Source organism: Platalea leucorodia, assembly GCF_965183815.1.
Source record: "Platalea leucorodia genome assembly, chromosome: 29".
In the NCBI taxonomy this organism is placed as follows: domain Eukaryota; kingdom Metazoa; phylum Chordata; class Aves; order Pelecaniformes; family Threskiornithidae; genus Platalea; species Platalea leucorodia.
In genome coordinates this window covers 304,032-329,702 of record NC_138851.1, presented here as the reverse complement: position 1 = coordinate 329,702, position 25,671 = coordinate 304,032, and the positions used below count along the sequence as shown (strand labels likewise).

Genomic DNA, 25,671 nt, shown 5'->3' with positions numbered 1-25,671 from the left:
CCAGGATGTCCCCGTGCCCGGGGTGTCCCCGTGGCGGTGTCCACGGTGTCCCCACGCCTGGGGTGTCCCCACGGCAGTGTCCAGGGTGTCCCCATGCCTGGGGTGGCCCCACAGCGGTGTCCAGGGTGTCCCCACAGCGGTGTCCAGGGTGTCCCCACGCCCAGGGTGCACCCATGGCAGTGTCCAGGGTGGCCCCATGCCAGGGGTGGCCCCACGGCAGTGTCCAGGATGTCCCCGTGCCCGGGGTGGCCCCGTGGCGGTGTCCAGGGTGTCCCCACGCCTGGGGTGTCCCCACGGCAGTGTCCAGGGTGTCCCCATGCCTGGGGTGGCCCCACAGCGGTGTCCAGGGTGTCCCCACGCCCAGGGTGCACCCATGGCAGTGTCCAGGGTGGCCCCATGCCAGGGGTGGCCCCACGGCAGTGTCTGGGGTGGCCCCACGGCAGTGTCCAGGATGTCCCCGTGCCCAGGGTGTCCCCGTGGCGGTGTCCAGGGTGTCCCCATGCCTGGGGTGGCCCCACGGCAGTGTCCAGGGTGTCCCCATGCCCATGGTGCACCCATGGCGGTGTCCACGGTGTCCCCACACCCATGGTGCACCCACGGCAGTGTCCACGGTGTCCCCACGCCTGGGGTGGCCCCACGGCAGTGTCTGGGGTGTCCCCACGGCAGTATCCACGGTGTCCCCATGCCTGGGGTGTCCCCACGGCAGTGTCCAGGGTGTCCCCACACCCAGGGTGCACCCATGGCAGTGTCCTCGGTGTCCCCGTGTCCCTGGTGTCCCCATGCCCACGGTGTCCCCCAGCAGATGCTGGTGTCCAGGCTACACCCGTGGCAGTGCCCGTGGTGTCCCTGTCACCCGTGGGTCCCCATGCCCGTCACATCCCTGGCGTCAGCCCCCGCCGGGGTGCACCTATGCCCCTCCCAGCACCCACGGGAGAACCGGCTGGCCACGCGGGTGCCTGGCCCCACGCCGGCTCTGGCCGCGCAGAAATAGCCGGGTGCTATCAGCACCCGCCAGCCCCGGCCGCAGTTCCCCGGCCACCCACCGGCACCCGGCTTATCGCACCCGGTGGGAGCGGGCACCCCATGCCACGGGGTTGCGGGAATGGCCGTGGGGCTGTGGCAGAGCCGGCTGTGCCGTGGTGGTGCTGGGTGTGCCGTGGTAGGGCCGGGTCCGTTGTGGTGGTACCAGGCGTGCCGTGGCTCTGCCCGGTGTCCCATGGTTGTGCCGGGTGTGCCATGGTAGTGCTGGGTGTGCCGTGGTTGTACTGCCTGTACCATGGCGTTGCCGGGTGTCCCATGGTCATGCCGCCTGTGCCATGGTGGTGCCAGATGTCCCGTGGTGGTGCTGGGTGCCCCGTGGTTGTGCCAGTTGTGCCATGGTGGTGCTGGGGGTGCCGTGGTTGTACTGCCTGTACCATGGCGTTGCCAGGTGTCCTGTGGTCATGCCGGGTGTCCCATGGCGGTGCCAGGTGTCCCATGATGGTGCCAGATGTGCCATGGTGATGTCAGGTGTCCTGTGGTGGTGCCAGGTGTCCTGTAGTCCTGCCGGCTGTGCCACAGCTGTGCCGTAGTGGTGCCAGCTGTGCCATAGCTGTTCCGTGGCTGTGCCGGCCATCCCGTGGTGGTGCCAGGTGTGCCATGGCCATGCCGGGTGTCCCATGGCAGTGCCGGCTGTCCTGTGGCGGTGTTGCCTGTCCTGTCATGGTGACAGTTGTGCCGTGGTGGTGCCAGGTGTCCCATGGCGGTGCCGGCTGTCCCGTCCCGATGACAGTCGTGCCGTGGCAGTGCCGGCTGTCCTGTCACGGTGACAGGCATGTCATGGCGGTGCTGGGTGTCCTGTCACAGTGACTGTTGTTCTGTGGCAGTGCCGGCTGTCCCATCCTGGTGACAGTTGTGCCGTGGTGGTGCCGGCTGTCCTGTCACGGTGACAGGCATGTCATGGCGGTGCTGGGTGTCCTGTCACAGTGACTGTTGTTCTGTGGCAGTGCCGGCTGTCCCATCCCGGTGACAGCTGTGCTGTGGCGGTGCCGGCTGTCCCCGGCTCGGTGACAGTTGTGCCGTGGTGGTGCCGGCTGTCCCATCCCGGTGACGGTTGTGCCGTGGCAGTGCCGGCTGTCCTGTCCCAGTGACGGCTGTGCCGTGGCGGTGCCAGCTGTCCTGTCACGGTGACGGCTGTTCCGTGGCAGTGCCGGCTGTCCTGTCCCAGTGACGGTTGTGCCGTGGCGGTGCCAGCTGTCCCATCCCGGTGACGGTTGTGCCGTGGCAGTGCCGGCTGTCCCGTCCCGGTGACGGTCGTGCCGTGGCGGTGCCGGGTGTCCCCACGGGTCCCCCCCCCTTCCCCGTCCTCGCAGGCCCCCCCGCCCCTCCCTGTCCCCGCAGGGTCCCCACGCGTGTCCGTGTCCCCCCCCCCGCGTCGCCGGGGGTCCCCGCCGTGCAGCGCGGCCCGCGCCGCCAGGGGGCGCCGTCACGGCCGGAGCGGAGCCGCCGAGGGGCGGGGCCCAGCGCGGCCCCGGGGGGACCGGGAGCGGGGGGGGACCGGGAGCGGGAGCAGGTACGGGGGAGCAGGGACCGGGGATACCGGGAACGGGGGGCGGGGAACCGGGACCAGGGAGCAGGGACCGGGGATACCGGGAATGGGGGGGGACCAGGACTGGGAGCAGGTACGGGGGAGCAGGGACCAGGGGGGACCGGGAACGGGGGGGGAACCGGGACCCAGGGGGAGGGGGCTGCAACCGGGAGATACCGGGGACCGGGGGGTGCTGGGACTGGGGAGAAGGGACCAGGGTATACTGGGAACGGGGGGCTGGGACTGGGGAACAGGGACCGGGGGATACTGGGAATGGGGAGCTGGTACTGGGGTGAAGCCGGGGGGGGTGGGGGGGACACCCAGTACTGGGGAGCAAGGGGAACTGGTGTGGTTGGTACTGGGGAGTGGCGGGAGCCAGTACCGGGGAGGAGGGGGCTGTACCGGGCTGCGGGGCCTGGTTACCGGCAGGGGGATGGGTGTACCGGGCTGGTACCGGGGAGCCAGAAACCCAGTAGCGGGGGACCAGACTGGGACTGGGAAAGGCACTGGGGAGTGGGACCCATCGGTACTGGGACACCGGGCTGCCCCCGGGGACCTGTCCCCATCACCGGTGACCCCGGCGCCAGCTGGGCCCAGTACCCGTCACCGGTGTCCCTGGGGTGTCCCCGGTACTGGGTGACCCCCTTGGGTGCTGCCTGCTCACCCCCTCCCTCCTGCAGACGGGACCCGGGAGGACACCGGCAGCACCGAAACCGCACCGGGGTGCCGGGACGGGATGGACACCGGCAGCGCCGATTTGGGGCCACGATGCCAGGCTGGGGCAGATGCCGGCCGCACCGAATCGATGCCAGCGTGTCAGGACGGTGAGGACACCGGCAGCGCCGATTTGAGGCCACCGTGCCAACCCCTGGCAGATGCCACCAGTGCCAAACTGACAGCAGGCAGCCAGGACAGGGCAGGCACCGGCAGTGCCAAAATGATGCCGCGGTGTTGGGACAGGGCTGATGCCGGCAGTGCCGATTCGGGGCCACGATGCCAGGATGAAGAGGGCGCTGACGGTGCCAAAGCGATGCCGGCACACCAGGACCAGGCAGTCACCGGCAGTGCCGGTCTTGGGACACGATACCAGGACCAGGCAGACACCGGCAGCTCCAAACCGCTGCCGGGGTGCCGGGACGAGGCAGCCACCAGCAGCGCCAATTTGGGGACACGATGCCAGGACACGGCGGATGCCAGCAGCGCCGAATTGGCCCCCCAGCACCAGCACGAGAAGGAGGCTGCCAAGCCGAGCCGGCATGATGGTGAGGCCGCCGGCGAGGCCATGGCAGCGGGTGCCCGTCCCTTTCGGTGCGGGGCATGCGGGAAGCGGTTCGGGGCGAGCGCCACGCTGGCGCGGCACCAGACGCTGCACGGAGCCGAGCGTCCCTTCTCCTGCGCCGAGTGCGGCCGCGGCTTTTGCGACCGGGCGGCGCTGGCCACGCACCGGCGAGGGCACACGGGCGAGCGCCCCTTCGCCTGCGCCGAGTGCGGCAAAGCCTTTGCCGGCAGCGCGGGGCTGCTGGTGCACCAACGGGCACACACGGGCGAGCGTCCCTTTGCCTGTGCCGAGTGCGGGCAGCGTTTCCGGCAGAGCGGCCATCTTGCCCAACACCGCCAGGGCGCCCACGGCACGGGGCGCCCGCACCCCTGCCCGCAGTGCGGCAAAGCCTTCGCCCTCCGCTCCACGCTGGCCCGGCACGCTCAGACCCACACCGGCGAGCGGCCTCACGCCTGCGGCGACTGCGGGCGCCGGTTCCGCCAGCGCGCTCACCTGGCCCGGCACCGGCTGGCGCACACGGGCGAACGGCCTTTTCCCTGCGGCGAGTGCGGCAAAGCCTTCGCCCTCAGCGCTACGCTGCTGCGGCACCAGCTGGTGCACACCGGCGAGCGCCCGCACCGCTGCCCCGACTGTCCCCGCGCCTACACCCAAAGCGCCTACCTGGCCCAGCACCGCCGCAGCGCCCACGCCGGCCAACGGCCCCACGCCTGCCCCGACTGTCCGCGGGCTTTCGCCGACCGCGCCAACCTCCTACGGCACCGCCGGGGCCACGCCGGCACCCGGCCGCACGCCTGCGGGCAGTGCGGGCGCCGCTTCGCCCAACGGGCGCATCTCCAGGCGCACGCCGGCACCCACGGCGGGCAGCTCTTCGGGCGACGGGCAGCGCTGGCGGCTCACGGGCGGGCGCACGGCGGGCAGCGGCCCTTTGCCTGCGGCCAGTGCGGGCAACGCTTCGCCCAGCAAGCCAACCTGGTAGAACACGGCCGGCGGCACACGGGCGAGCGACCCCACCGCTGTCCCCAGTGTCACCGCGGGTTCCGGCATCGCTCGGCGCTGCTACGGCACCGACGGGCGCACGCCGGCGAACGCCCCTTCCCCTGCGCCCACTGCGGCCGCCGCTACAGCCGCAGCTCCAACCTCCTCCTCCACCAACGAGTCCACGCAGCCGACTAGCACCCATGGGTGCCGCTGCGGGGTGGTCGTACGGCGTTACGGGGTGCTCGTACGGCGTTACAGGGTGGTTGTACGGCGTTATGGGGTGCTCGTACGGCGTTACGGGGTGCTCGTACGGCGTTACAGGGTGGTTGTACGGCGTTATGGGGTGCTCGTACGGCGTTACGCGGTGGTTGTACGGCGTTATGGGGTGCTCGTACGGTGTTATGGGGTGGTCGTACGGCGTTACGCGGTGGTTGTACGGTGTTACGGGGTGCTCGTACGGTGTTACGGGGTGGTCTTACGGCGTTACGGGGTGGTCTTACGGCGTTACGGGGTGCTCGTACGGCGTTACAGGGTGGTTGTACAGTGTTACGGGGTGCTCGTACGGCGTTACGGGGTGCTCGTACGGCGTTACGCGGTGGTTGTACGGTGTTACAGGGTGCTCGTACGGCGTTATGGGGTGCTCGTACGGTGTTATGGGGTGCTCGTACGGCGTTACGCGGTGGTTGTACGGTGTTACAGGGTGCTCGTACGGCGTTACGGGGTGCTCGTACGGCGTTACCGGGTGATCGTACGGCGTTACGCGGTGCCAACGAACCCCGCGCCGAGGCTTTTGCCGTGCCGTGGCGGCGTCACCCCGGAGCTGGGCGCATCGCGCCCTGTGACAGCCTTGAAGCCTTTCTCTCTGGATGAGCACCGCTGGGTTAATTTTAAATAATAATAATTAATAATAATTTAAAAAGAAAATAGAGGGGCCGGGTTCGTTTTAAATAATAATAATAATAATAATTAAAAAAAAAAAGAAAAATGAAAATATACAGCAGTCACTTCCCCTCCTCCCCAGCGGGGCAAGGCCGGGCCTCGGAGGGGATCTGGGCCAGTGCAACAGTGCAGGAGGGGGGAAAATGGGGGTCCCCGGAGCCCCCCCGGCGTCACCCCAGCTTGGGGACGGCGATGGGGCCAAGGAGGAGCGGAAAAGTGCCGTGGGGGCCGAGGCCCGGCCGGGGAAGCGGCCGCAGAAAAGGGGAGAGGGGAGAAGGGACACCCCCGGGGCGCGGAGGTAGTGCTGGCTCTGGGGGTCCTTGGGTGACGGTGGGGTCAGGTTTGGGGTGCGGAGGGGGCGCGGGCCGGGCTCGGGCGGTGCCGCAGGCTCCTCTCCTCCTCCTGGGGAGACAAGGGACACGGTGGGGACACGGGGACGCGGGGCAGCACCCGTGGGGTCCAGGCTGTCCCCAACCCCGCAGGGAGCTGGGGGACATGGTGGGGCCACCGGGACGGGGACGCGGGGCAGCACCCGTGGGGTCCAGGCTGTCCCCGAGCCCCCATTTTGGGGGGGTCTCCGTGGCCAGGATCGGCCCCGGGAACACCCCATGCACGGGGTCGGGGCACCCTTGGGAGCCCCCAGACCCAGGGACACCCCATTTCGGAGGGTCTCCATGCCCACACACCCCCATGCACGGGGTCGGGGCACCCTTGGGAGCCCCCAAACCCAGGGACACCCCATTTCGGAGGGTCTCCATGCCCACGTACCCCCATGCACGGGGTCAGGGCACCCTTGGGAGCCCCCAAACCCAGGGACACCCCATTTCGGAGGGTCTCCATGCCCACACACCCCCATGCACGGGGTCAGGGCACCCTTGGGAGCCCCCAGACCCAGGGACACCCCATTTTGGAGGGTCTCCATGCCCATGTACCCCCATGCACGGGGTCGGGGCACCCTTGGGAGCCCCCAGACCCAGGGACACCCCCTTTCGGAGGGTCTCCACGACCGGGAGCACTCACAGCCTCCAAGGCGCCGGCGTTGGCCCACTCCGACGGGGCGAACGCGTCCTCCTCGCCCCGCACTGGCTCCGGCCCCTCGTCCTCGTACTCGGTGAGGTAGTCGGACTCCTCTGGGGTGGGGTGGGGGGCAAAAGGGGGGGGCACGGTCAGGCTGCCGGATCCGGATCGGGCCCCAGACCCCCCCCCGCCACCCCCCCAGCTCACCGTCCGCGTATCCGTCGGACAAGTACGGCTTGGCGGGCTCGATGCGGGACACGATCTCCGCCAGGTCGGTGAAGCCGGCGCTCGGGCAGGTGAGCACCTACGGGAGGAAAAAAGGGGGGGGGGACGACACCCCCAAGCAGCCCCCCGCCGCCACGTGTGAGATGGGTGAGGAGGGAGGGGGCAGGAGGAGGGACGCGAGATGGGTAAGGGCAGCGGGGGACGCAGAGAGGGGGACAGAAGGAGGCCGGGGTGACAGGAGATGGACCAAGGAGGGGACAAGGATGGTGGAGGGGACAGGAGATGGCTCACGGGGACAGGATGGAGCAAGGAGGGGACAAGGATGGTGGAGGGGACAGGAGATGGCTCACGGGGACAGGATGGAGCAAGGAGGGGACAAGGATGGTGGAGGGGACAGGAGATGGCTCATGGGGACAGGAGATGGACCAAGAAGGGGACAGGAGATGGCTCAAAAGGACAGGATGGAGTAAGGGGGGGATGGGAGATGGACCAAGGGGACAGGATGGAGCAAGAAGGGGACAAGGATGGTGGAGGGGACAGGAGATGGCTCACGGGGACAGGAGATGGACCAAGGAGGGGACAAGGATGGTGGAGGGGACAGGAGATGGCTCACGGGGACAGGACGGAGCGATGAGGGGACAGGAGATGGACCAAGGAGGGGACAAGGATGGTGGAGGGGACAGGAGATGGAGCGAGGAGGGGACAGGAGATGGCTCACGGGGACAGGATGGAGCGAGGAGGGGACAGGAGATGGACCAAGAAGGGGACAAGGATGGTGGAGGGGACAGGAGATGGCTCATGGGGACAGGAGATGGACCAAGGAGGGGACAAGGATGGTGGAGGGGACAGGAGATGGCTCATGGGGACAGGATGGAGCAAGGAGGGGACAGGAGATGGACCAAGGAGGGGACAAGGATGGTGGAGGGGACAGGAGATGGCTCATGGGGACAGGAGATGGACCAAGGAGGGGACAGGAGATGGACCAAGGAGGGGACAAGGATGGTGGAGCGGACAGGAGATGGCTCACGGGGACAGGATGGAGCAAGGAGGGGACAGGAGATGGACCAAGGAGGGGACAAGGATGGTGGAGGGGACAGGAGATGGCTCACGGGGACAGGAGGACGGACCAAGAAGGGGACAGAAGGATGAAGCAGGGCTGGGGGGCACAGGAAGATGCCGGTGAGGGACAGGAGGACACCGGGGGGGGACAATCTGCACCAGGAGGACTAGAAGGACACTGGAGAGACAGAGGGGACAAGGGACAGGCAGGCTGCTGCTCCCTGAAGATGGCTCCAGGGCCTTAAAATCAGGGGGCCAGGGCCAGGGTGGCCCGAGGTGGGTCCCTGGGCAGCCACCGCCACCCACGGGGCCCCGGTGCCGCCCCTTGCTCACGTCCATGCGTTTGCTCTCATAGAAGTCGGCCGAACGCCGGTCCTTCACCATCTTCTCAATGATGTCGCCCCGGCTCCAGCCGTCGAAGACCACTTTGCCGTGCTGGTACCCCACGTCCTGCGGGGAGAGCGGCCGCAGCCCATCGGTGGCCCGGGCACCCCAAACAACGGCCTGGGGCACCCCAAATAACAGCCTGGGCACGCAACTGATGCCTTGGCCATCCCAACTGATGGCCCAGGACACCCAGTTCACGGCTGTGGCACCCAACTGATGGCCAAGGTACCGCAAACGAGGATTGGGATGCTCAACCTAGTCAGGACACCCCAAATGATGGCCAAAAGCACCCCAAATGATGGCCAAAAGCACCCCACTGATGGCTGGGGCACCCAACCAATGGCTTGGGCACCCCAACCGATGGCCCAGGCACCCCGAATAATGGCCATTGATGGCCCAAGCACCCCGAATGATGGCTCAGGCACCCCCAGATGATGATCCAGTCACTCCGTTAATGGCTGAATGATGCCTTAAGCACCCAACTGACAGCTGGGGCACCCCACCAACGGCCAGGACACCCCAACCGATGGACCAGAGCACCCCCACATGGTGGCTGGGACGCCCAATCGATTGCTGGTTGACCCTACCCGATGGCCAGGACACCCTGTTCATAGCCTGGTCACCCGACTGATGGCAAGGGCACCCCAATCCACATCTGGGGCACCCCATTAGTGGCCAGAGCACCCTGTCAATGGCCAGGGCACCCCAATCTACGGCCAGGACACCCCAACTGATGGCTGGAGAACCCCAACCCACGGCTTGGGGCACCCCATTGATGGCCAGAGGCACCCTAAACGATGGTCCAGGCCACCCCACCGGCCTCTCCGTCCCCCAACTCACGTAGATCTCGTCGAACTTGCCGAAATCCATGGTCTTGAAGCGGTCGATGGGGGGGCGGATGTACTCGCAGTAGGAGCTGGACTTCACCACCTCCAGCTGCCGCACGCACGACACGTAGGCCAGGCGGGACTGGATCTCCGCCATGTCGGGCACCTGAGAGGACAAGGTGCTCAGCACCCTGCCCGCACCGGCTCACCACCATCCCCGCGTCCCACCGGTCCTCACCTTGACTTTTTCAGCCCAGGGGTTGAGACGTTTCCAGAGAAGCCACCAGCCAGACAGGCTGTCCCCGTAGTTGCACAGGTCCGTCTCATCCTGGCTGCCCACGTCGATGGCGATCACCGTCTTGGCGCCCATGTTGCGGGCGATGTCGGCTGCGGGGGCGGGAAAGGAAGAAGCTGGGTCGGCAGCGGCGCGGTTTTCCCCCGGTCCGAGGCCACGGCGAGAGGTGGTGGCACGAGCGGAGGAGGGAAATGGGGGCAAGGGATTGTCCCCGAGCCTGGGCTGGATGGCAAAGCCGTGCTGGGGCTCGTGGTGGGACGAGCAGTGTCCCATGGGTGCCGGAGTTGGGGGCGGGAGCCCAGCGGCAGGACGTGCCGGCGGGGAGCAGAGCAGTCATGCAACCCGCTGCATGTGCTGGGGGGCACAGGCAAGTTGCAGCATCTGTGGTGGGATGCGAAGGAGCGTGGAGATGCCCCAGGAGGACACCCAGTGGTGAGGACACCAGGAGATGACGCGAGGTGGATGGAGGCGGCTTGACATGGAGCACCCGGTGCCGAGGACATCAAGAGATGAGGCAAGATGGAGGGAGGTGGTTTGCGTGCGAAAGAGGATGGAGATGCTCCAGGAGGGCGCCTGGCGCTGAGGACACCAAAAGACGATGCAAGATGGAGGAAGGTGGCTTGGAAATGAAGGAGCGCAAAGATACCGCAGGAGGCCACCACGTACCAGAGGCACCAAAACATGGTGCAGGACGGAGGGACGTGGTTTGCATACGAAGAAGGATGGCGATGTCCTGGGAGGGCACCCGGCGCCAAGGACACCAGATGACACAGAATGGAGGTGGCTTGCATGGGAAGGAGCATGGAGATGTTCTGGGAGGGGACCTGGCATTGAGGACACCAAGAGAGGCTTTGAGATGGAGGGAGGTGCCGTGCACGTGAAGGAGCGTGGAGGGCACCTGGTGTCAAAGACCCCAAGAGGTAGTTTGAGATGACAGGAGGTGGCTTGCACATCAACGAGGACGGAGATGCCCCAGGAGGCAATCCGGTGCTGAGGGCACCAGGAGAAGGTGAGGCAGGAGGGACAAAGGCGGCTTGCACGTGAAGGTGTCCCAGGAAGGCACCCAGTGCCACCAAGAGATGGGATGAGACAGAGGGAGGCGGCTTGCCTGTGAAAGAGCATGGAGGACACCCGGTGTCAAAGACACCGAGAGCTGGCACAAGACAGATGGAGGTGTCTTGTAGGTGAAGGAGGATGGAGAGGCCCAAGGAGGACACCTGGAGCTGAGAACATCCAGAGAGGATGATGTGAGATGGACAAAGGTGGCTTGCACACGATGAAGCACGAAGATGCCCCAGGAGGACGCTCGATGCTGAGGACACCAAAAGATGGTGCAGGATGGAGGGAGGTGGCCTGTACCTGCAGGAGGACAGAGGTGCCCTGGCAGAACACCCAACGCCGAGGACACCAGGAGAGGATGATGCAGGATGGAGGAAGGTGGTTGGTACATAAGGAGCATGGAGATGCTCTAGGAGGGCACCTGGTGCCGAGGACACCCAGAGATGGTGCAAGATGGAGGGATGTTTTTTGCGTGTGAAGAAGGATGATCTGGGAAGCCACCTGGTGCCGATGACACCAAGAGATGACGCAAGACTGTGCGACTTTTTCGGCACATGACGGAGGATGAAGACGCCCCAAGAGGACGCCCAACAACGAAAACGCCAAGCAGATGCAAAACCAAGCAAGATGTCCCAAATCCAACCTCAACGTCTCCATCCATTGAGGACCCATCTCGTGGTGGCCATGCAGCCCACACCCAACCGCCCGCCGCCGCCCTCGGGGCCAGACCTGGCGCCGCATTGGCTGCCGGCCCGGTTGGGCGGTGACGGCGACGGCGTCGAGCTGCTACTTGCCTGGCAGGTTGTTGATGTAACCACCGTCCATCAGTAAGTTGCCGTCCTTGGGGTCGCAGAGTGGCGGTAGGTAGCCAGAAAGGGTCATGCTGGCTCGCACGTACCGCCAGAGCGAGCCTGCGCCGGCGGGAACAAACGCAATGAGCACGGCCTGCCCGAGACCCCCCGTTGGGGGGGCTGCCCCTCGCCCCTGCCTGCGCCCAGGGCCGTCTACACCCCACGGGTGCCCAACGGGCACCCACGGGTGGCAGAGGAACCCATCGCGCGCCCTGACCGGCCGTTTAGAAAGCCCGGGTGGCTCAACTTGGGATGGGACGTGGTTTTTTGGGGGGGAGGCCGGCGGCCCCGGCGAGCGAGATGCTGACCTGGGACATTGTTAACATAGCAGCCGTCCACGAGCCAGTGGCTGTCCTTGGGGTCGCAGAGTGGAGGCAGGTAGGGGGTATAAGATGCACTGGCTCGGACGTAACGCCAAAGGCTGCCTGCCGGAGGGAGAGGACATGGTCACGGCCACGGGGGGACGGGACGTACCCCAGCACCCGGCGGGAGGGGACCGAGGATGTTGGCACCGCGCCGGTGGGACGTTTGCAGCCCCGAGACCAAGGGAAAGCACCTCGGCCATGCCGGGATGGGGAAGGATGGACAGGCGAGACGCTCGCCGGAGGGTTAGGGGTGGTGAGGGGGGATTAGTTGGCGTTAGAGGCCAGAGGAGCAGGCAGAGCGAGAGCCAGGCTGCTTACGAGCCACCGCGTGCGCCCCGTGGACGGCTCAATGTCCCAGGTGAGCTCCGACACCAGGCAAGGAGGAGGGGCAGCCACCGCAACGTCCCCACCACCGCAACGTCCCCACCACCACCATGTTCCCCACCACCGCCGCGGCATCCCCACCACCACCACGGCATCCCCACCACCACGTTGTCTCCACCACCACCACCACGGCACCGTCCCCACCACCACGGCATCCCCAGCACTGCCACCGCGTCCCCGTGCCCCACATGCCGTCAGCGTGGGTTACTGGGGTTAGTGGTGAGCAGATATGTTAGAGGGGACATGCATGCTTGGGGTGTCAGGATGCGGCTCTGCACCCCGATCGTGCCCCCAACCCCACCGAGGACGTGGGGCACAGCCAGACCCCCACGGGGAGCTGAGCCTGGCGGGGTCACCAGCACCAGGTGGCTCTGGGAAGCCACCACGGCCCGGGCTCACCACGAGCCCTCCAAGCTCTTTCCTTGCCGTGCCAGGATGCGTCCTCCCCTTGGCACGTGGCAAACCTTCCCCCGTGGGGCAGCGACACCGTTTTGGGGTGCTGCTGAGGAGGGTCCCCACAGGCGGGGATGTGGTGGCACCGGAGAAGCTTCCCCAGCATCCCGGGGAGCTCTTACCGTCCGTGTGCACCCGCATGGCCGAGGCCGTGATGTCGGTCGTGACGTTGAAGTAGGGAAGCCACAGGTCCTGCGGGGACAAGACGGGGTGGGTGACGCCGTGAGGACACTGGTGGGTGGGTGGGGAGGTGGTCGGAGTCTCCACCATGGGTGGGTGCAGCCCCGGGGGGCGTCGGTGCGCCGCACCTCGATCTGCTTGTCCTGGAAAACCTTGTTGATGCTGGCGTTGAAGGCTGAACCCGAAAACATGGAGGTGATGGGGTAGGTGAGGTCCAGGACGGTCTCGAATACCGAATTCATGCACTGGAGGAGGAGGAGGAGGATGAATAAGAAGGAGAGAAGGAGGAGGAGGAGAAAAAAAGGAGGAGAAGGAGGAGAAGGAAGAATAATAATAATGAGAGGAGAAGGAGAAGGAGAAGGAGAAGGAGAAGGAGAAGGAGAAGAGAAGAGAAGAGAAGAGAAGAGAAGAGAAGAGAAGAGAAGAGAAGAGAAGAGAAGAGAAGAGAAGAGAAGAGAAGAGAAGAGAAGAGAAGAGGGAGAAGAGAAGGAGAAGGAGGAGTAGAAAGAAAAAGGAAAGAAGAGGAGAAAGAAGCAGCAACAGAAGAAAATGAGAAAAGGTGGTGGAGGAGGAGGAGGAGGGAGAAGAAAGAGGAGGAGAAAGAATAAGAAGGAGGAGGAGAGAAGGCAAAGGAGGAAGGAGACGAAGAAGGAGGAAGAAGACGAAGAAGGAGGAAGAAGATGAAGAAGGAGGAAGGAGACGAAGAAGGAGGAAGGAGACGAAGAAGGAGGAAGGAGAAGGAGGAAGAAGAAAAGGAGGAAGGAGATGCTTTAGAAACACCCCAGGCAGGGCTGGCCACAGGCAGGGGGGCCCTTCGCCGGGGTGGGGGCCGTGGCACAGCACCCACCTTGGCCCACTCGCGCGCCCGCTGCTTGGTGCGGACGGCGCTGCGCTCCTCGGCGTAGAGCGCCCCGATGAAGGCGCCGATGGAGGTGCCACCCACCATGTCGATGGGGATCCCTGACTCCTCCATCGCCTTGATCACCCCGATGTGGGAGCAACCCCTGGATGGATGGAGAAAACGAAGAGGAGGATGGACGACAGCGGGACCCCCACCCTGCCGGGTCGCATCCTGCCACGGCGCGGCACCCACCTGGCTCCGCCGCCCCCCAAGACGAGGGCGATGGTGTTGCCGGTGAGGACCCGTGCCAACCGGGAGAAGTCGCTGTGGCGGTCGGCGCTCTTCTCAAACACCTTCTCGTACATCTCCCGCTGCGGATGGGATGGACGATGGGCGACGATGGTGATGACGATGATGATGGTGGACCATCAAGGTCACCCAGAGGGACACACGTACCAGTTTGGTGGGGCTACGGCGGGAGAAGACGCGCCGGGGACACTTGATGTGGAGGTGGCCCGAGCACCAGCTACGCATGTTGAGCCACTCAACGGTGCGGGAAGGACTAGGACCGTCCTCACGGTGTAGGAGGACCAACTGCTTCAGCGCACGCACCGCTGTGTTCTCCAGCATCTGCTCCAGCTGTAGAAGCCGTCAGCCACCCGGCGCGGCGTTGTCCCACCACCGCCTAACCCCACGCCTCACCTCTCCCAGTGCCGGCTCTTGGTCGCCCAACCCTACGATGAGGATGCAGTCGGCTTGACGGATGCAGCGCACGGTCCACGGCGTCAGGGTACAGTCGGTTTGGTACAGGACGATGCGGTGGATGTCCTCCTGCTGCGCCAGCCAGCCCGACAGGCGGTACTCCTGGATGCTGCCAAGATGGAGGGATCAGCCGGCGGCATGGTGGTGGGTCACCGGTGATGTTCCTCCCAATGGGAGTTACCTGTCCAGCGCCGAGGAGCCGAGACGGGCACGGATGATGTCGCTGGTGAGGAGCAGCGTGGGACCTGGGAGAGGTGGGGACAGGGTCACCATCATGCCATGGGGCTGTGGTCACCACCATGGGGCTGTGGTCACCACCATGGCGTGGTCACCACCATGGCGTGTGGCTCTGGTTGTTGCCACACCATGGTTGCCACCGTGTCATGGGATTGTGGTCACCACCATGCTGCGGTCACCATCATGCCATGGGGTTGTGATGGTCACCATGCCATGGCGTCCGCCACGCCACAGGACCATGGCCACCTCCGTGCCACGGGGCTGCAGTCACCACCACACCAGGTCACCGGCGTGCCACAGGACCATGGTGACCTCCACGCCACAGCCACCACCGTGCCATGGTCACTCACCAATGGCATTGAGCGCGTGCTTCAGCTCCAGCGTGAAGGCAGCCGTGGGCACGTCGTCGCACACCGGCAGCACTGCCACCGTTGACAGGTTGCTGGTGGGGTTGGTGGGCTCCGAGCTGGAGGCCATGCCCAAGCCGGAGCCTGCATGGACACAGACGACGGGGTGGTGGACACCTTCCTGGAGAGGGCACCCCCCCGTCCCCAATCCCTTTGGGACCTACTTGCAAATGGCCCACGGAGCTGCTGAAGGTTTCCCAAGATCTTCTGGCTCAGGAGGTGGATGAGGCGGGTGACAACCTGCAGGGATGAGGATGAGGATGGCCATCAGACCTGGCAGGGCTTCCCAAACTGGAGACTCATTAACACCTCAAACTGGTGTCCCGCACGCCTTTTTGGGTGCCACCACCCATCCTTGGGGACCTCAGAGTGGGACAACCCTTCAGCACATCAGCCCTTCTCCTCCAACAGCTCTAATCACGTCTTTAATTCCTTAATTTAAGCTCGTTTTAACGAGTGTTGCAGCCACCAGCTGGGGGGGACACGCTCCTTCCATGGGAAGAGGGTGCAGACCCCGGGGGGGGATCTGGGGGTACCTGGGGGTATCTGCGCTTGATGTTGTTCAAGGTGCCCTCAGGCAGCTTGGCCAACTCCGTGTCCCGGACCGCGTGGACCGTGGTGGCACGGGGCTGCCGGGTGAGGGCTTCCACCTGGAGAAGAAGACATATAGCCAAGATGTATCGGCCGGACGTGTAGGGTGTCCATCGCTTGGCCCCGACATGGCTCTCACCACGCCGATGAGGTCCCCGCGGCCGTACTCCCCGATGAGCTCCTTCTTGCCGCTGCCCTTCTGGATGACGGAGCGGAGACGCCCGTTGAGCGCGATGTAGGTGCAGTCCGACTTGTCACCCTGCCTGGGGGACACCACCAGCGGGACCTCAGCCCCCTGCCAAGGTGGTCCTCACCAAGCTGAGGTGGGCACCCAACCGTTGGTACCCACCTGTAGAGCGCCCGGCCGGCTTCCACCGCCATCCAGTCGATGGCAAAGTCCATCTGGCGCACGAAGGGTGACATACGGGCAGCCACGGTGTGGGCGACGCTCAGCACCACGCTGGGCTGCTCCCGCATGATCCTATGGGTCAACAGCAGTTGGGGGACACGGTGGTGGCCCCAAGAGATGCCACCACAGCGCTCACCGCAGGAATCCCCTTTGGCATCAACCCTTTGCCCCAAACCTCCTCCGCCGGTGCCGGGACTCACTCGTAGAAGTCCGACTTGGAGATCTTGAGGAAGGTGCAGTCGCGGTTGGCCTTGATGGTGAAGATGAGGGGCTCGCCGGTGAGCACGGCCAGCTGTCCCACCATCTCGCCGGGCTGCGTCAAGAAGAGGCAGACGTCCTCCGCCTTGTCGATCATCCGCTGGTACACGTGCAGGCAGCCCCACAGCACGAAGTGGAGGCTCACGTCCTGCCGAAATGGCACCCTGTCACCGTCGGGGGCCACCTGGGACCCCCCAGGCACGAGGGGTCCCACCAGCACCGCCTGGGGTTTCTTCTGGTCCTCTTCACAGGGTGTTTTGCACCCTCCAGATGGCTCTGGGGATCATTCCTGCCCCCACCATCCATGGGGCAGGAGTAGGAGGAGTAGCACCCCGTGGAAATATAGGGTGGGGGGGAGCAAGACGCCACACCAGCTCCTCGAAACCCAGACCCACCTGGTCCCCTTGACGGGCGATGACTGTCCCGGCTTTGGCGTGGTGGAGCAAGACACGGTTGTTGAGGAGAGAAGGGTCCTAGAAGGAAGAACAGCATCGCATGAGGTGATGGGCACCATCGTGAGGAGATGGGGACCACCAGGAGAAGACAGAGGACCACCAGGAGGCCACAGGGATCACCACAAAGCAACGGGGACCACCACGAGGAGATGCGAACCCGCCATGAAGTGATGGGGACCACCACAAGGAGATGGGGGACCACCACAAGGAGTTGGGGGACCACCCTGAGGCCATGGGGACCACCATGAAGTGATGGGGATCCACCATGAGGTGATGGGGACCCACCACAAGACCACAGGGACCCACCACGAAGCAACAGGGACCCCTATGAGGCAATGGGGGACCAACATGAAGCGATGAGGGACCACCATGAGGTGATGGGGGACCACCATGAGGCAACAGAGACCAACATGAAGCAACAAGAACCACCACAAAGCCACGGGGGACCACCACAAAGCGATGGGAACCCACCACAATGCACCAGAGGACCACCACAAAGCCACAATTCCTCCGTGCCGGCACCATTTCTGCCCTCACCTCCACCTTCATGAGCTTGACCAGCTCCCGCTTGGCAGCCTCGAAGATGGCGCTGGTCTGGCGGCCCTGGTAGGGTCCGAAGGGACAGTCCCCCGTTGCCGAATCGTCCTCGCAGTAGTTGTAGTGGTAGACACCAGACGGTTGCTCCTCTACCGTCACCGATTTGCGCTCCTTGGGCTCGTGTGAGACGGACTGCGGGGAGATGGGCTAGCTCCGGCACGTGTCCGCGGCCACCCCGGTGGGGAGGATTTGGGTGGACGTGGTGTTGCCGGATCCGGTCTTACCCGGGAGAAGGCGGCCAAGGCGCCAGTGCTGTCCTCCTGCAGTGACACCGAGATGCGGCCGCGTTCGTAGGCCATGTCAAAGTCGGAGCGGGGACCCTTCTGGATGCCTGCGACGGGAGGGGACCGGGGGGGGTCACCGGTGTCCGAGATGGGGACACTGGGCGGGGGACACACAAGCACGGGGTGGGGGGATGCTCTGGGGAGGGGGATGCATGAGCTTGGGGGGTGCACAGCTCTTGGGGACCCCCCCTCCTTCCTCCAGCCTCCGACCCACCGGAGATATCCACCGGCATGGAGATGCAGCGGCTCAACGGCAGCGGCGGCGGCGGCGTGGGGGTCTCCAGGCCTCCGGCTTTCAGCGGGTCGGCTGCAGGATGAGACCACCCTGAGCACCCACAGCCGAGCCCCGCACCGTGGCGGTGGTGGGATGAGGCGGGGGGAGTCCCGGCACCCCCTTCCCGGCTCTTACCCGGCTCCCTGCCCTCATCGGCACTGCCGAGTCCCCGCTTGCCGTGGCGGACGGGGCTGGTGCGGGCGGCGTGGCCGGGTTGGGGGAAGAGCCGTAGCGGTTGCATGTCCTGCAAAGGGGGACATCAGCAGGGCTGGCGGGGGGGTGCGGATCCAGCCCGACCCCCCCATTTTCGGCATGAACTGACATGGCTGAAGAGCTCGTTGGTCAACCCAAGGTAGTTGTGCAAAGCCAAGAAGGTGACGCGCTGGAGCCGCACCATGATGATCTGGGGGGGGGGACAAGAAGCCATCAGTGGTCCCCTGCCACCCCAAGGGACCCCCCCTGTGGTCCCCCCAACCTGGACTCACCTGCACCACCCGCACCAAGCTCTCGGGGTACTTCTCGAAGACGGCAGAGAAGGCTTCGACCGGCAGCCGTAGCACGGTGGAGTCCTCCGCTGCCCGGGCACACACCGTCCGGTATGGTCGCTGGTGGCCCTAGGTAACATGCCATGGCGTTGGTGGCCTTGATGGGACGGGGAGGTCCATCCCGGCCATGGATGGAGGACAGTGGCAGCTGGGGGCTGGTGAAACCTGCTGGTGGCACTGGGCTTTTGGCTAGTTGGGCTTGGGGATGGCCACGGTTGGGCTGGAGGAGTTTGGGGATGGCCACAGTTGGGCTGGAGGAGTTTGGGGATGGCTACAGTTGGGCTGGAGAACTTTGGGGATGGCAACGGTTGGGCTTGGGGATGGCCACGGTTGGGCTGGAGGAGTTTGGGGATGGCCACGGTTGGGCTGGAGGAGTTTGGGGATGGCCATGGTAGGGCTTGGGGACGGCCACGGTGGGGCTGGATGGATCTGGGGACAGCCGGTGGGGCTTGGGGATGGCCAGGGTTGGGCTGGAGAGGTTTGGCACCAGCTGGTGGGGCCTGGGGACAGCCACGGTTGGGCTTGGGGACGGCCACGGTTGGGCTGGGAAGGTTGGGGGACAGCCACGGTCAGGCTGGAGGGGTTTGGGGACGGCTGGAGGGGCTTGGGGACAGCCACGTTCAAGCTTAGGGGGCTTGGGGATGGCCACGATCAGGTTTAGGGGGCTTGGGGACAACCACAGTCTGTCACGGGATGGGTGCTGGGGACAGCCCCGGCGCCGGTACCGTGATGACATCGAGGATGCTGAGCAGGCTGTGCACGCTGTCCCCGGGGAACACCTCCTTCATCACCGTCTCCTTCCCATCCTGCAAAGCACAACCTCCCCCTTACTTCTTCCATCCCCATCCCCCTCCCACGTCCCTGTCCCCTCCCTCTTGTCCCCGTCCCCCCTCTTGTCCCCGTCCCCGCACCGGTTCGGTGAGGAAGAGCTCCAACTTGCCATCCTGCACCACGTAGATGCTGGTGTCCGGTTGTCCGGGACGGAAAACGTAGTCCCCTTGTTGGCATTGCTGGAAAACCATGTGCTTGCAAAGCTCCAGGAACAACGGCTTCTCGAAGTGGCCCAGCACCCTACGGGGACAAGGATGGGGACAGCGGGTGACATGGAGCCCCGCTCCGGTCCTCTGGAGCCACCCCAGTGGCCGGTTGCCACGGCGACGGGGATGCAGAAGGGGAAGAGCATCCTTTGGCGTAGTGGTCCAGCCTCCCCGTACAGAGGGTTTCCAGGGTTGGATCCTGACCCTGGGGTGGGATCCTGACCCCAGGGATTGATCCTGATCCCCCTGGGGCCAGATCTTGACCCTCTGGGGCTGCATCCTGACCCCCCCGTGGGGCCTGATCCTGATCCCAGGGATTGATCCTGACTCCCTGGGGCTGGATCTTGATCCCCCTGAGGCCTGATCCTGACCCCCTGAGGATGGATCCTGACCCCTGTGGACAGATCCTGAGCCCCTGGGCCTGATCCTGACCCCCCTGGGGCCGGATCCTGACCCCCAGGGATGGATCCTGAGTCCCTGGGGCTGGATCCTGAACCCCAGGCCAGATTCTGCATCGCAGGGAAAAATCCTGAACTCTCCGGGGCTGCATCCTGAACCACAGGGATGGATCCTGACCCTGGGGACGGATCCTGATCCTCCTGGGGACGGATCCTGACCCCCCTGGGGCCGGATCCTGAGCCCCCGAGGATGGATCCTGAGCCCCTGTTCCTGATCCTGATCCTCCTGGGGCCGGATCCTGACCCTGGGGCCTGATTTTAACCCCCTCGGGGCCTGATCCTGACCCCCACAGCTGGATCCTGACCCCCCTGGGGCCTGATCCTGACCCCCAGAGCTGGATCCTGATCCTGAGGCCTGATCCTGACCCCCCCAGGGGCCTGATCCTGCCCCTGGGGCCTGATCCTGACCCCCACAGCTGGATCCTGACCCCCCAGGGGCCTGATCCTGACCCTGGGGCCTGATCCTGACCCCCACAGCTGGATCCTGACCTCCCCCAGGGGCCTGATCCTGCCCCTGGGGCCTGATCCTGACCCCCACAGCTGGATCCTGACCCCCCAGGGGCCTGATCCTGCCCCTGGGGCCGGATCCTGACCCCCACAGCTGGGTCCTGACCCCCCAGGGGCCTGATCCTGCCCCTGGGGCCTGATCCTGACCCCCACAGCTGGGTCCGGACCCCCCCCAGGGGCCTGATCCTGACCCTGGGGCCGGATCCTGACCCCCACAGCTGGATCCGGACCCCCCCCCCAGGGGCCTGATCCTGCCCCCGGGGCCGGATCCTGCCCACCAGGACCTGATCCTGAGCCTCACCGGACATTTTTGAGCATGTAGAGAACCTCGGAGGGAAGATGGGAATTGGCCACGTCAAATTCCGTCAAATCGGCCTCCAGCACCGAGGGCGGCGGCTCCTTCAGCTGCAGCGTGGGCAGCTCCTTCTGGATGCGCAGGAACCTTGGGGACAAGGAGGTGACATCGGGGCACGGCCACCACCGCCCCTCCCCGTCTCCCGGCGCTGGTGGCACCTCACTTTTTGGCGATGTTGAGCATCTTGAGTTTTTTTTTCATCCGAGGCCGCGAAGCGCTGGAAATGGTGGTGTCCACCAGGGAGGAGGTGGATTGGGACACCTGGGGTTGGGGACACCGAGCTGGGGTGTCACCCGACGGTGACAACGCGAAGCCACCCCGGCTGCCACCCCGAGCGTCACCTTGCGCATGATCTTGCGGCCGTAGAAGAGCATCTTGTCCCGTTTGCGGAAGCGGTATTTCGGTGTCCCCTGCGCGGGTATTTCTGGGGAGCGCGACGGGGACGGGTTAACGGGGCGCAGCCCTGTCACCCCCTGTCCCCAAGGCCACCGCGGCGGTGTCACTCACTCTTCAGGCGCAGCCGACGGACCAGGACCGCGATGGCAGCGGCGACGATGACGGCGAAGAGGCCGAGGCCGAGCATCGCCCCCAGCACCTGCGGAGGGCGACGGGTCCCCACGCGGTCCCCGGTGTCCCCCGGGGGACAGGGACGAGCGCAGGGGGTGGCCGATGGCACTGCCACCGTGGTGACGTGGAGGGATGAGAGGGGCTCGACAGCATCAGGGGTCGGGATGCTGTCACCTGGGGTGTGGGGACAAGTTTGTGTCCCCTCAGGGTGCTCAACAGCAGGGGGGACCAGGATGCTGTCCCCTGGGGACATGGGGACACGTTTGTGTCCCCTCAGGGGTGCTGAAGAGCTCTGGGGATGGGGACACTGACCCCTGGGGATGGGGACACTGACCCCTGGGGACATGGGGACATGTTTGTGTCCCTTGGAGGTGCTCAATAGCACTGGGGACCGGGATGCTGTCACCTGGGGGCATGGGGACACGTTTGTGTCCCCTCAGGGGGGCTGAAGAGCACTGGGGACGGGGACACTGACCCCTGGGGATGGGGACACTGACCCCTGGGGACATGGGGACATGTTTATGTCCCCTCAGGGTGCTCATCAGCATTGGGGACCAGGATGCTGTCACCTGGGGACATGGGGACACGTTTGTGTCCCTTCAGGGTGCTCAACAGCACTGGGGACGGGGACACTGACCCCTGGGGACATGGGGACAAGCTGGTGTCCCTTGGGGTGCTGAAGAGCACTGGGGACAGGGACACTGATCCCTGGGGACATTGGGACACGTTTGTGTCCCCTCAGGGTGCTCATCAGCATTAGGGACCAGGATGCTGTCACATGGGGACATGGGGACATGTTTGTGTCCCCTGGGGGTGCTCAACAGCACTGGGGACAGGGACACTGACCCCTGGGGACATGGGGACACGTTTGTGTCCCCTCAGGGGGCTGAAGAGCACTGGGGACGGGGATGCTGACCCCTGGGGACATGGGGACACTGACCCCTGGGGACATGGGGACACGTTTGTGTCCCCTCAGGGGGCTGAAGAGCACTGGGGACGGGGATGCTGACCCCTGGGGACATGGGGACACTGACCCCTGGGGACATGGGGACACGTTTGTGTCCCCTCAGGGTGCTCATCAGCATTAGGGACCAGGATGCTGTCACCTGGGGACATAGGGACACGTTTGTGTCCCCTCAGGGGTGCTGAAGAGCACTGGGGACGGGGACACTGACCCCTGGGGATGGGGACACTGACCCCTGGGGACATGGGGACACGTTTGTGTCCCCTCAGGGTGCTGAAGAGCACTGGGGATGGGGATGCTGATCCCTGGGGACGGGGACACTGACCCCTGGGGACATGGGGACAAGTTGGTGTCCCCGGGGGTGCTCAATAGCATTGGGGACAGGGACACTGACCCCTGGGGACATGGGGACACGTTTGTGTCCCCTCAGGGTGCTGAAGAGCACTGGGGACGGGGATGCTGACCCCTGGGGACATGGGGACACTGACCCCTGGGGACATGGGGACACGTTTGTGTCCCCTCAGGGGTGCTGAAGAGCACTGGGGACGGGGACACTGACCCCTGGGGACATGGGGACACTGACCCCTGGGGACACGGGGACAAGTTGGTGTCCCCGGGGGTGCTCACCGCGCCGGTGGGGAGCTGCTCCTCGGCGAAGAGCTTGGGCAGCACGGCCGTCAGGGACGCGTCCTGCGGGGACAAGGGGACACTGAGCCCCCGGTGACCCCCCCCCAGGGTGGGTGTGTGGGGGGGACACACGCGGGGTGGTGACGGGTGACTGTCACCCCTGCCCCGCCGCGGTGACGTTGCCTACCTCCGCCTCCTCCTGCGGCTCCGACTCGCTCTGCCCCATGGCCGCGGCGGGGCTCTGCCCATGCAAAAAACTGCCAAACCGGGGCAAACCGATGACAAAACCGCGGGCCGTTTGTGACGCGGGGACCCGCGACGGCCACCGAGCGCCGGTGACAAGGGGGTGACGTCCCCGCGGCGGGGAGGAGGCCGGCGGGGGTTGGGGTTGGCCTTGCTTTGCTGCGGGATGGGGCGCGGGAGGGAGCTGGGGTGTCCCCAGGGTGTCCCCAGGGTGTCCCCAAGACACCGGGTGGCCAGGAGGGGACTTTAATGTCCCCCCCCTTGGGGACTTCACTGTCCCCTCCCCGGCGGGGAGAGGCAGCGCTGGCGGGAACCCTCCCTCACGACAGCTTTGGTCACCGCGCCGAGGCCTCGCCGTCACCGATGTCCCCCGTCCCCGGCGTCACCCCGCCGCGCGACAAGGGTCCCCGAGCGGCGGTGGCCCAGCCCCGCTGTGGCGTGCGTGTCCCCCTCCCCCAATGTCACCACCGTCCTTCCCAAGGACACCCCAGGGAGGGGACGGTGGCATCGGAGGGGGGGGGGGGGGACACGCCACCGAGGCTGGCACATGTCACCCCCGATGCCATCGCGGGGACGGGGGGGGGGACACACACACAACCTGGTGCCACCGCACCGCGCCCGGTGTCACCCGAGGGTGGTGCCGGCGCCCGGTGACACCCCCATGGGTGACAACCCCCCCCATGGGTGACAACCGCCCCCCCCCATGGGTGACAACCCCCCCCCCCCATGGGTGACAACCACCCCCCCCCCCCGTGGGTGACAACTGTCCCCTCCGTGGGTGACAACCGCCCCCCCCCCCCCCGGCTGGTTCTGCCCCTCCCCCAGGGCAATTTTACCCCCCCAATTGTGCCCCCCCCCCCCAATTCTGCCCCCTCCCCAGGCTAATATTGCCCCCCCATGGGCTAATACTCGCCCCCCCAGGCTAATATAGCCCCCCCCCCGGCTAACATAGCCCCCTCAGGCTAATACTCGCCCCCCCGGGCTAATATTGCACCATCCCAGGCTAATATTGCTCCCCCTCCCCAGTATACCCCCCCCGGGCTAATACTCGCCCCCCCGGCTACTATTGCCCCCCCTCCCAGTACTACCCCCCCCATGGGCTAATACTCGCCCCCTCGGCTACTGTTGCCCCCGCCCAGGCTAACATTGCCCCCCGCCCCAGTATTACCCCCTCCCCGGGCTAATACTCGCCCCCCGGGCATTATTCCTCCCCCCCCCCCCCAATAGCCCCCCCCGGGCTAATACTCGCCCCCCCCCGGCATTCTCCCTCCCCCGGGCTAATACTCGCCCCCGGCATCCCCCCCCCGCCCCAGCCCCCGGGCTAATACTCGCCCCTCCCCGGCTAATATTCCCCCCCCCCCCGCTGTGTTACCCCTCCGGCTAATACTCGCCCACCCCGGCATTCTCCCCCCCCGCCCCGGGCTAATACTCGCCCCCCGCTGGGCTATTGCCCCCCCCCCGGGGTTATTGCCCCCCCTCCAACGGGTTCTGCTCCCCCCCCCCCTCCCCCGGGCCCCCCCAAAGCCGAGGCCCCCCCGCGCCCCCCCCCGCACTCACCAGCCGCCGGTCGCCGCCCCGCGCCCCGCTCCGGCCTCGGTGGTAGCGGCGGCCGGCGCGGGGTCATGGTCCCTTTAAAGCCGCCCCGCCTCTCGCGCTGACGTCACGGGGGCGGGGCGTGCGTCGCGACGGCGCCGCCATGTTGGGAAGGTCGGGGCGGGGGGAGGAGAGAGCGCGGCCAAGCGGGCGGGCGCCATCTTGGGTGTGGCGCGGGGGTGGTGATGTCATCACCAGTGGACGGCGCGGGCGTGGGGGCGGCCCCGGCGCCATCTTGGGAGTGGCAGGGGAGGGCGGCCGGGGGATGGGGGGGGTCCCCGGGGGTGGGGACCGGGGAGGACCCTCGGGTCTGTCCCCAACATGGGCACCCCGGGGTGGTGGCACCACCGCCAGCCCCGTCCCCACGGGTGCTGGCACCCACTGCCACCCCTGTCCCCCCACGGGCACCCCAGGGTGACAGCGCCCACCGCCAGCCCCGTCCCCATGGGTGCTGGCACCCGCTGCCACCCCTGTCCCCCCACGGGCACCCCACGGTGGCACCCACAGACAGCCCCGTCCCCAACACAGGCACCCCAGGGTGACAGCAGCCACGCCCCACAGACAGCCCTGTCCCCATGGGTGCTGGCACCCACTGCCACCCTTGTCCCCTCCATGGGCACCCCAGGGTGACAGCACCCACTGCCACCCTTGTCCCCATGGGTGCTGGCACCCGCTGCCACCCCTGTCCCCCCATGGGCACCCCAGAGTGGCACCCAGAGACAGCCCTGTCCCCAACACGGGCACCCCAGGGTGACAGCACCCACTGCCACCCTTGTCCCCACGGGTGCCAGCACCC

General features: G+C 66.2%; 2 protein-coding genes across 8 annotated transcripts; one reads left to right on the top strand and one right to left on the bottom strand.

Moving 5' to 3' along the window:
- Positions 1-3,260: 3,260 nt before the first annotated feature.
- On the top strand, positions 3,261-5,018 carry LOC309601164 (uncharacterized protein; the record flags this gene model as incomplete). The annotated part of the gene is made up of 1 exon (XM_082334063.1): positions 3,261-5,018. The coding sequence occupies exon 1, from the start codon at positions 3,303-3,305 to the stop codon at positions 5,016-5,018; it is 1,716 nt and encodes a 571-aa protein (XP_082190189.1). The 5' UTR covers positions 3,261-3,302.
- Positions 5,019-5,824: 806 nt separating this feature from the next.
- Positions 5,825-24,902, bottom strand: PNPLA6 (patatin like domain 6, lysophospholipase). 7 transcript variants are annotated; one of them, XM_082334139.1, is made up of 36 exons: positions 24,840-24,902; positions 23,227-23,296; positions 23,040-23,102; positions 21,389-21,476; positions 21,223-21,305; positions 21,045-21,142; positions 20,828-20,968; positions 19,436-19,595; positions 19,250-19,330; positions 18,465-18,593; positions 18,302-18,382; positions 18,115-18,223; positions 17,920-18,012; positions 17,646-17,752; positions 17,362-17,553; positions 16,765-16,842; positions 16,312-16,517; positions 16,052-16,183; positions 15,842-15,965; positions 15,648-15,761; positions 15,276-15,351; positions 15,055-15,195; positions 14,649-14,712; positions 14,408-14,576; positions 14,162-14,344; positions 13,958-14,076; positions 13,712-13,868; positions 12,993-13,109; positions 12,807-12,876; positions 11,426-11,542; positions 9,516-9,664; positions 9,291-9,443; positions 8,397-8,513; positions 6,987-7,083; positions 6,783-6,892; positions 5,825-6,164 (listed from the first exon to the last, which is right to left on the bottom strand). In XM_082334139.1, exons 2-36 carry the CDS (start codon positions 23,263-23,265, stop codon positions 6,099-6,101), a joined length of 4,023 nt encoding a protein of 1,340 aa, XP_082190265.1. In that variant the 5' UTR covers positions 23,266-23,296; positions 24,840-24,902; the 3' UTR covers positions 5,825-6,098. The 7 variants fall into 7 exon arrangements, with proteins under 7 accessions (XP_082190265.1, XP_082190261.1, XP_082190263.1 ...); XM_082334135.1 differs by lacking the exon at positions 11,426-11,542 and adding an exon at positions 11,791-11,907 and having other exon boundaries at positions 17,920-18,223; XM_082334137.1 differs by lacking the exons at positions 5,825-6,164; positions 6,783-6,892; positions 6,987-7,083; positions 11,426-11,542 and adding an exon at positions 11,791-11,907 and having other exon boundaries at positions 7,093-8,513.
- Positions 24,903-25,671: the final 769 nt, after the last annotated feature.

What these genes read in the sequence shown, in the direction of transcription:
- PNPLA6 (XM_082334134.1), bottom strand. Translation starts at nt 23,265, where the DNA reads ATGGGGCAGAGCGAGTCGGAGCCGCAGGAGGAGGCGGAG. An exon ending in TCAAGCGCAGATACCCCCAG is followed by an intron (nt 15,352 to 15,647) that starts GTACCCCCAGAT and finishes TCATCCCTGCAG; the next exon opens with GTTGTCACCCGCCTCATCCA. An exon ending in AAGAGCCGGCACTGGGAGAG is followed by an intron (nt 14,345 to 14,407) that starts GTGAGGCGTGGG and finishes CGGCTTCTACAG; the next exon opens with CTGGAGCAGATGCTGGAGAA.